Genomic DNA, 11300 nt, shown 5'->3' on the forward strand with positions numbered 1-11300 from the left:
AATAGAAATAGATTGAGTGCCCGGTACCAAATCAATACCAAAATCTATATCCCTATTGGGTGGCATGCCAGGTAGGTCTGCAGGGAACGCATCTGAAAACTCCCTCACCACGAGGAATGAATCAACCTTGGGAGTATTAGAACTCACATCTCTAACAAAGGTTAAGTACGCCAAGCACCCCTTCTCAACCATCAGTTGAGCCTTCAGAAAAGACACCACCTTACTAGTAACACGATGTAGGGAACCTCTCCACTCCAACCTCGGCAATCCTATCACATCCAACGTCACAGTCTTAGCGTGACAATCAAGAATAGATTGATCTGGTGATAACCAGTTCATGCCCAAAATCATATCGAAATCCACTATTTTAAGTAACATAAGGTCAACCCTAGTCTCATAGCCCCCAATAGTGACCAAACAAGAACGATAAACACGATCTACCATAGTAGAATCCCTAATATGTGTAGACACACAAATAGGAGTATCTAAAGAATCACGAGACATATCCAAATATGAAGCAAAGTAGGATGACACATATGCATAAGTAGATCTGGGATCAAATAAAACTGATGCATCGCTATGACAGATTAGAATAATAGCTATAATGATTGCATCTGATGCAACTACCTCAGTTCTACTAGGGAAATCAAAACCACGGGTCTGGCCTCCTCCTCTAGGACATTCACTACCCGTCTATCCTCCACCTTTTGCTGGATGTGTAGGTGGAGTAGCAATTGGAGCGGGAACCATAGCTTGAGTACCCTGCTGAGGTCTACCCCTCTGAAATCTGGGACGATCTCTCACAATGTGCCTAGTATCAACTCAAAACAACCTTTCCACGGGTGTGGCTACTGGTACTGATTCTACCCTGAATGACTGGAATAACCATTATAGGGACCCTGTGCAGAAGGTGCACTAAAAGATGGTTGTCTGGTACGAATGCTCTAAGACCCATGACTAGTTGGAGCACTATGGGAAACCCAAAGTGCAGACTGAACTGGTAGACTAATATGACCTCTGTCGTGATGGACCTTGCCCCCAAAGTAGAAGCCACCAAATCCTCCAAAACCATGAGGCTTCTTAGACTCCCTATTCTACCTCTCCTGCCCGCATATACGCTCTACCACTAGATGAAATGCAGTCTCAGTCTCCAACTCTAGTGCTTTCCTAAATCGGACGTTGTTGACGAGTCCATCAATTAATCTACGATATATGTGTCTATCAGTGGAAACCAAGGACGGTTCATGATGAGATAACTTTATAAACCTTATAGCATACCTAGACACAGTCACACTCCCCTGACACAACTGCTCAAACTTGTTGTGCAACTTGTCCCTACGGGTCTGTGGAATAAACTACCTCAAGAAAAGATCAGAGAACTGGGACCAAGTAAGTGGTGTTCTGCCAGCTAGTTTACTTGCCTCATAAGTCTACCACCATATGTATGTTGACCCCATCAACTTAAAAGTGGTAAGTCGACCCCACTCGACTCCAAAAAACCCATAGTACTCAAAATGCAGTGACACTAATCCAAGAAGCCATGTGGAACCTTAGAAGCCCCTCCACTGAATTGGGGAGGATGAAACTTTTGAAACCTCTCCAAACTCCTTTGTCCCTCAGCCAACACAACTGGTCGTACCTTGGGCTGAACTGCATATTGCACCAGTACAATACTCGGTGTTTGATAAGCATAAGTTGATTGCTCCAGTGTACGGGCGGCGGGAGTCTAAGCTCCTCCCCCAGCCTGTGAAGTAACTTGTGTGACTGGAATCAATCCAGCCTGGTCCAAACTCCCAAACTTACTCATAAAGTGTGTCAAGGTCTACTAGAGCCCCATTATAGAAATAGGCTGCGCAAGTGCATGATCAACATGCTTGGGCTCCTGATCCTCCACTAGAGTTACTGGAGGCTCCACAATTGATGCTCTAGCAGGTTCTCTAGTCGCAACACATGCCCCTCCTCGGCCTATGCCTCGTCCCCTTCCTCTCGCGGCTTTAGCAAGGGGCATTGGTGACTGCTCAGCTAATCCGGCAGAATGTGTCTGCACCATCTTTGAGAGAATAGAAGAGTAAAGATTCAAACTTTAGAATAAACAAATCTACACGATACAGAATGAAAGAAAGTGAAGATTCCTAATAGCCCGGTAGCCTCTCGAAGATAAATATAGACGTCTCTACACCGAACTGCAAGACTCTACTAGACTTGCTCATGACTCATTGAAGCTATGAACCTAGAGCTCTGATACCAACTTGTCACGATCCAAATTCCACCATAGGGGTCGTGATGATACCTAATCTCTAAGACTAGGTAAGTCTATCACTTAACAACATTTAATCAACGAATTATGATATAATAAGAAAGAAATTAATGTAAAAGCGGAAATAGAATTTTGTATAAGCCAAGGTGGCAATACTCAAACATCTCCCCAAAACTAGCTAGTACAGAGTCATGAGCTCAAACTAAACATATACAGAATATCCAAAGAGGTATAATACTATTCAAATGTAAAATTAAAAGTATCTATATTAAAGATGAGACTCCAAGGGATTTCGATAACATACAACACTACCTTGAATCGTTACGAACAAGCAAGCTCTCACTCTTAGGGTCCACTGCCACCATCCCCTGAATTGGCACCAAAATGTGCAGAAGTATAGTATGAGTACACCACATTCGGTACCCAGTAAGCATCAAGACTAACCTCGATGAGGTAGTGACGAGTTTCAAGTCATGTGATACTCACTAATCAACAACCCATGTTGAATATATCAATAACTGGCAACAAAATATGTACGAGAAACCAATATCAACCATCTCGTAGAACAAGTGATAACAACTCAATGAAGAAAAATCCGCCTTCGTCATAAAATCATAAAAAATAGAAGTGGGGCATGTCATAGTACGTCCAATTCAACTAACATCTCATTAAAATTCAACACGAAATATTTAGGAAAACATGCATAAGATCAAAATATCAACCCCGTTGAAGCACGTAAACAACATAAAGAAAGACACCCCAAAATCATCACATAACATCATTAACAACGCCACCCTTATTTCGCCGCATGTGCACATAACAATGAAATGCTCTCTTTATTTTTCCACATACGCATATCACTACCCTTGTTTCTCACGTGGGCAACCCAAGAAAACGTCACCCTTATTTTACCACACATGCACAATAACAGACATAATTTCATGGGAAAGACCTCGTGCTGACACCCCTAATTAATCTGTTCAACATGCCACACGTGCCACAATTATCGTAAAATAATAATACCAAAACCTCATCAAGGTACAAGCTCACAATTTATTAACAAGGTGCACAAAGACATAAAAATAGTAAAATGCCGATGGGTTTTTAACATGTAAAGTTTTTCTAAAACTAATACAATTGTATTGATCATGCTCACGTAGCCAAATGGGAATTAAGCTTGTTTCATATAGAATAACAACAACAACTACTACAACAAAAAACCCAGTATAATCCCACAAGTGGGGTTTGGGGAGAGTAGTATTTACGCAAATCTTATCCCTACCTTTGAAGGTAGAGAGGATATTTCCGATAGACCCTCAGCTCAAGTAACAATGACAAGGAAGCAACCAACCATAACAACAACAAGAAAAAGAAAAGAAAACAAACAAAGACTCATGTAACTAACAAATAACTAGAGATAAAAATAAGAATAGTACTAATAATATCGATAAGAAAGACACAACATATAATAAAAGTCCAAGGAATAAGAAATAAGAATATTACTAATAATACTGGTAATACTAGGAGACACCCTCGACTACCTGTCAAACTTTGACCCTAATCCTCAACCTCCACATCTTCCTATCTAGGATCATGTCCTCGTTAAGCTGAAGCAACGCATGTCCCGCCTAATCACCTCTCCCTAGTACTTCTTAGACCTACCTCTATCCTTCCTCAAACCCGCCATGATCAAACTCTCACACCTTCTAACCGGCGTGTGTATGTCTCTCCGCATCACGTGTCTCAACCTCGATTTCCGAAGTTTGTCTTCCATAAGGGCCACTCCCACCTTGTCCCTAATAACTTTATTCCCAATCTTATTTTTCCTGGTATGCCCACACAACCATCTCAGTATCCTCATTTCTGCTACGTTTATCTTCTAAACATGGGGCTTCTGGACTGGCCAGCACTCCACCATACAACATAGTTGGTCTAACTACCACTCTTTAGAACTTGCCCTTAAGACTTGGTGGCATATTCTTATCACACAAAACACTAGATGCGAGCCTCCATTTCATCCACCCCGCTCCAATACGAAGTGTAACATCCTCGTCAATCTTCACATCACCTTAGATAACAGACCCAAGATATTTGAAACTATCACTCTTGTGGATGACTTGTGTATCAAGCATCACATCCACTTCTACTTCATGTGTCCCATCACAGAACTTGCACTCCAAATATTCAGTTTTCGTTCTACTCACAACTTAAAACCTTTAGATTTCAAGGTCCGTCTCCAAACCTCCAGCCTAGCGTTGACCCCGCTACGCATCTCTTCTATCAACACTATGTCATCTGCAAATAAAATATACCATAGAACCTACCCTTGGATGTGTCACGTCAGCACACCCATCGTGAGAGAAAATACAAATTGGCTAAGCACTAAACTCTGATGCAACCCATCATCACCAAAACATATTCTGAGTCTCCTCCCACAGGCCTCATCTGAGTTTTAGCAGCAACGTACATATCCATAATATGCACTATTGGAATACTGCTAACCTCCAAACATTTCCACAAAACCTCCTCTGGACTTCATCATAGGCTTTTTCTATATTAATGAACAACATATGCAAGTCCTTTTTCCTCTCCCTATATTGCTCCACCAATCTTCTCACAAGATGTATGGCTACTATAGTCGACTGCCCTGGCATAAATCCGAACTGGTTCTCAGAAATAGACACACTTCTCTTGACCCTCCTCTCTACCACCCCTCTCCCAAACTTTCATAGTGTGACTCAACAGCTTGATACCCATATAGTTGTTGAAATTTTGGAAATCACCTTTATTCTTGTACAACGACACCACCAAACTCCACTTCCATTTATCGGGCATCTTCTTCGTCCTAAAACAGACATTAAACAATCCAATAAGCCACTCCAAGCCTGACCGGCCCACGTTCTTCCAAAATTCCACCAGGATCTCATTTGGTCTGGTCGTTTTACCCCTTCTCATCTTCCATATCACCTCCTTAATCTTAATATGCCTACAAAACCCAAAATCCCGCTGGCTCTCCAATTCTCCAACTCATCAAGCATGATGTTCATGTCCCTATCCTCGTTCAAATGTTTATGGAAGTAAGTCTGCCACCTTCGCCTAATACACGCCTCTTCCACAATTACTTTGCCTTCCTCATTTCTGATGTGCCCTACTTGATCCAAGTCCCAATCCTTCTGCTCTCTAACCTTGGTTAACCTATACAGTCTCTTGTCACTGCCTCTGCACCCAAGCTCCTCATACAAGAATCCAAATGCCGCAGTCATAGTCGCTGTGACCGCTAACTTCTCCTCTCGCTTATCTTTCTTATAGCACTCCAAATTCGTCCTCTTCTCCTCCACGACTCTACCTTCCACTAGCTTCAAATATGCTACTTTCTTAGCTTCCACTTTTCCTTGAACCTCTTCATTCCACCACCAGTCCTATTTGTGTCCTCTCGAGTAACCATTCGTGATCCCTAACACCTCTCTAGTAGCTTGCCTAATGCAGTTCGCTGTCATGGTCCATATACTACTCGTGTTCCCACTACTCCTCCAGGCCCCCAAAGCCACCAACTTCTACCCCAACTCATGAGCTTTGTCTTTAGTCAAGGCTGCCCACTTGATCTTAGGTTGGACGTACACCTCTCTTTTCTTACTCTTTCTCTTAATCTCCAAGTCCAACACTAAGAGCATGTGTTGTGCCGATAGACACTTACTTAGGATAACTTTGCAATCAGTGCACAGGACTCTATCACACTTTCTGTAGAGACGGTAATCAATCTCTGAGTCTTGGCCACTATACTCTGAAAAGTGACCAAGTGGTCCTTCTTCTTCTGAAAACACATGTTAGCTATCACTAGATCAAAAGCTTTAGCGAACTCCAATAATGAAATTCCCTCCACGTTCCTACCACCAAAATCAAACCTGTCATGCACCTCATATAACCCCTAGCAACATCCCAAATATGGCCATTAAAATCACCTCATATGAATAGCTTCTCGGTAAGCGGAATACCTCGCACCACCTCGTCCATATTTTCCCAGAAGTACCCTTCAGCCTCCTCGCCCAAGCCTGCTTGAGGTGCGTATGCACTAATCACGTTTAATGTGAACCCACAAACCACTAGCTTTATAGTCATTATCCTATCATTCACTCTCCTAATATCTACCACTAGCTCCTCGAGATCCCTATCAACCAAAATGCCTAACCCTGTTCTTGCCCCTAGCACCACCGGAATACCATAATTTAATCCTGTTAACTTGTCGTGCCCTAGTACCTACCCATCTAGTCTCCTTGACACACGCTATATTGATCTTTCTCTTCTGGAGAATCTTTTCTAACTCTAAAGACTTCCCCGTCAATGTCCCTATATTCAAGGACCTAATTCTCAGCCTATCGGCTCCCTTACCACCCTTACCCCCACCCCTCGCCCCAATGAAGGACATGACCTCACTCTACCATCACTCACCCCAGCCATAATCTAATGGGATTCTAAGCTAGTATAACTACACATGCAATAAGGTAAATTAAAAGAAAATAGTTTGCAACTTAAGGCTCTTTGTTGTAGGCAAATACAGAAAAACAATGACAAGACGATATAGAATATATCAAAATATAAGGGCAAAGAAAGAAAGTAGTTGAAGCATGTGAATGTATCTTAAACAACCATATAAAGAACGATATATAATATACAATATATAAAAAGGCAACAAAAGATAGAACCTAGGATGTAATCAAAGATGTCTAGACAATGACGCCACCCACGCTGAACTTTGTTTAAGTGAGGCCCTCTACTGATGCTTGTTGTCTCGCCTCCTTGCTGGTTATCAGCTGGGTTCATCTTCGGATATATGCGCTGGCAGTGACTTTTATTGCCTAGGGCTGCGATGAGTGTTTATGGCGGGAAAGGGAGGGACAAGAGAGTGGTCTAGGGGTGTTTCATCTAGAATACATCCACAAATTAAGAATATTAACAGCCTAAAGGTCTAATCTGGTCACAAACCTTACATAGCACCCGTGTACACGCTGGTCACCTCGTGTACATGTCACTTTTCACATAACACAAATAAACCATTAAGTCAAAATCCTTAGGATTATTTCTCCCACACAAGGTTAGGCAAGATACTTACCTCAAACAAGCCAATTCAATACTCCAAAAATGTCTTTCTTTTAAAATTCACCTTCGTCTGGCTCAAATCTAGCAAACAATAACTCAATAATATCAAGCAACGCTAAATAAATCAACAAAACTCGAGTAGAGGGGTAGATCTCGACTATTCATAACCCTACAAGTCTAAATACATGATTAGTTTTCAAAACCGAGTCCAAATCGACTCTCAAATTCCAAATTATTATTTTTCAAATATAGTTTAAAAAAACCCAAAATTCCTTTCAAATTCCGTGATTTTGGTGTAACAATCTGTGAAAATCCAAGATATATTATCAAAATTAAGTGAAAATCACATACCCAATAGATATGTACGAGAATCTCCTGTAACAATTGCCCAACACCAAGTCTAGGGCTCAAAATGTGATAAAATAAATCTAAGTTCCAAAATACATAACTATAAATGAGTTGCAGATGTCAATTAGAGATTCTCGAATGCGACCTCTGAAAATGCAACCCATGTCTCGCAAATGCGAACCAAGACTACCCCAAAAAATATCGCAAATGTGGCCATAGACATCACAAATGTGATGCCCCTGCTGACTAACAACCGCGCAAATGCGACAGGCTATTCGCAATTGCGAAGCCCAACCTGCTAGACCCATTATTGCAAGAGCGACCAAAATCCTCGCAAATGCGAGGTCGCCCTGCCCACCCCCACCACCACTCCCACCCTCTCTCCCCAATCACAAATAAGATATGTCCACCGCAAATGTTTTTGCCATCGCAAATGTGAGGTCCCCATGGCAACTCCCCCCCCCCCCATTGCAAGTGCGAGAAGGCCACAACAAATGCTTTTGCCATCCTAAATGTGAGGTCTGCAGCACGAGCAACATCTGAAGCTTCACCAAAATATTCTGAAGTCATTTCGAAACACATTATAGCCCCTCGGTTCCCACACTAAATTTCCAAAAAAGTTCATAAACCTCCTACTAACTCGCTTGTAATCTTGGAACATCAAAATAACATATAAAATCATGAATCGAATACTAAAACATATCTTGCAAGCTATGAAACTCAAGAACTTTAATATTCACAACCAAGTATCTGGTTCCTACCAAACCAAAATTACACCAAACTTTGCATACAAGTTCTAAATGAAAAAATAGACCTATTTCAAGTCCCAAAAAAATAATCGGAACCCGATAGATCAAAATTCAACCTATGGTTAACCTTATGAAATTTCTAAACTTCCAAATTACCAACTTTCAGGGGGAAAAAAAGAGCCAAATCATCCTAGGAACCTCCAAATTCAATTCCGAGCATACGCCCCAGTCCAAAATCACCATGCGAATCCATTGGAACAAATCAAAACATGAATCTAAGGTCATTAACACAAAAATCAATCCTTGGTCAACTCTTATAACTTAAACTTTCAACCTAGGAACTAAGTGTTCCAATTCAATCTAAATTTTTTCCAAAATTAAAATAATCACCCCCAAAAAGTCTCTTAATAACAAATACACATACATGGAGCCTCAATTGGGAAAATAGGGCTAAAATACATCAAACGACTGCTCAGGTCATTACACTATTATATTATAATGTGAGGATGAGAGAAAAAGTACGAAGGGTGATGTCGTACCGTTTGTTGATTTCATAATTCTTTATTTTCTATTTGGATTGAGGAATTGAATTTGTGACTTCGTTATTTACCTTTGAAATGTTGTTCGGAGTTGTTGTAAAACTATAAGTTGTGGCTTACTCAGTGGCACTTTCCTTTACTTTTCATTTTACGTCCCTTTACTTATATACATATTACCTCTCTCACATGATATTATCATGTTATTATACTTTATACTTCACATGTTATCTCATTACTTTTTTATATTTAACTACACGCATTTATCTGTAGTTATCTTGTCTTAGCCTCATCACTATCTAGTCAATGTTAGGCTCGACCCTTATGGAGTATATTGGATCGGTTGTACTCATACTATACTTCTGCACTTCTTGTGTAGATTCGAACATTAGTACCAGCGAAGTCCCAAAAGGTTCTTAGTGGATACCACATAGATGACTCGAGGTAGAGTTACATACCGTTCGCATACCTTGGAGTCATCTTTCCATTTCTGTTGTACTATTTCTACATTTCAAACAACATTGTATTTCTTTCAAGATTGTGTATTTAACAAATTCTAGAAGCTCATGTACATAGGACTCCACGTCTTGGAATGGTTGAATTTTAGTGTTGATCTTAGATAGATCATGTATACTTATGAGTTATATTTCACTACATTACCATTTTGTTGTTTATTAGTAGCTTCAATTCTTTTATATGTTCTGTTATGTGTTGGCTTGCCTAGAAAGCAGTGTTAGGTACCATCACGACCCCACGGGTTGGAATTTTGGGTCGTAACATATATTTAACCCTATTTAGTACTTGGACTCTATTTGTTTTATTTTTGAAGCTAGAGAGCTTGGATTGAGGTAATATTTGAAGGGGTATTCATCAACATCATTAGGGTAAGTAAAAAAAACTCGAATATTTGATAATTACATGAATCTATCACTAGATTTAATATCAAAATATGGGATTGAACAAGTTTGAGATTTTTGTCTACAACCTAAGAGAGTGTATTTAGGATTTTGAACACCGATTTGGATTAGGATTTAAAATCTAATCACATATTTGGACTCGACAAGTTATGGATCATCAAATTTTGGTATTGATTTTGGATTTCACAAGTGTGGGGCCGAATTGACTTTTGTTAGACTTTTTAGAAATTCTTCAAAGATCGAAACTTTATTGATTGTGCTTGCTTCCTATAGCATTTTTAAAGCATTTGACTATCCTGGATGAGGTAAGTATCTTGCCTACCTTTGGTTGAGTGAATGTTTTTAATAAATAATATTGTTTGCTATATGCACGAGTGATGTATATGCAAGGTGACAAGCATATATGTATGTACCTTAGTTATTCATGCTCGAGGTAGATTCTAGACTACTTTATGCCTTGTTTGATTGTATGCTCTACTTATTTTAATGTATTACTCGATTGAATGACTACATGAGCACAATAAAATATGCTACAAATAATTTAGGTTAATGATACCTTATTTTGGGCATGATGAGTCATTCTTAAGATTAATGATATACTTAATTTGGCCGTAGTAACACATTATATTATGAACATACATTTATACATGTTATTCTTGTGATATGATATGCCTTAAACTGTTGTATGACTACTTGAGTTCCCTTATTCATGTAAGAGATCATACTTAGGACCTTAATGATTAATTAGATGTAATGATCATTTGATGGATGAATTACCCGTTCAAATATTTGTCATACATTATATACATGCATATATCATGCATAGAGGTCATCTCTTATTCATATGCATAAACTCCTTCATATGGTTCTATGAGACAAACTGGAATTATGGCACGTGAGTTGTCCATGCAGTTGAGATGATTGTGGCATGAGGTTTCAACCGTGCGATTATTGTGATATTGATATTGTCATGGCACGAGGTTTCAGCCGTGCTGTTATGGTGATATTGATATTATTATTAGCATGAGGTTTCTATCGTGATGCATGTGTATATTGATCCATCCCCCTAGGGTTGCCCGCTCATGTTTCTCTATTGATTGTGTACACACAGGTTGTGAGAAACTGACGTGATGCATGAGGTTTCTATCGTGATGCATGTGTATTATTAGCATGAGGTTTCTATCGTGATGCATTTGTATATTGATCCATCCCCCTAGGGTTGCCCGCTCATGTTTCTCTCTTGATTGTGTACACACAGGTTGTGAGAAACTGACGAGTTTCTGATTGATTATGATGTAGGATCCGATGTGATGAGTTTTGAGCATAAAGGTGGATGTTTTGACCATTCGCGTGAATCATTTTTGCATATTCATGCATTTTACATGCTTTATTCATGTAT

General features: G+C 39.8%; 1 protein-coding gene across 1 annotated transcript; it reads right to left on the bottom strand.

Moving 5' to 3' along the window:
- Positions 1–5811: 5811 nt before the first annotated feature.
- LOC142168953 (uncharacterized) lies at positions 5812–6373 on the bottom strand. The gene is made up of 2 exons (XM_075230130.1): positions 6250–6373; positions 5812–6068 (listed from the first exon to the last, which is right to left on the bottom strand). The coding sequence occupies exons 1-2, from the start codon at positions 6371–6373 to the stop codon at positions 5812–5814; spliced, it is 381 nt and encodes a 126-aa protein (XP_075086231.1).
- Positions 6374–11300: the final 4927 nt, after the last annotated feature.

This window comes from Nicotiana tabacum, chromosome 14 (genome assembly GCF_000715075.1).
Source record: "Nicotiana tabacum cultivar K326 chromosome 14, ASM71507v2, whole genome shotgun sequence".
Classification (NCBI taxonomy): Eukaryota; Viridiplantae; Streptophyta; class Magnoliopsida; order Solanales; family Solanaceae; genus Nicotiana; species Nicotiana tabacum.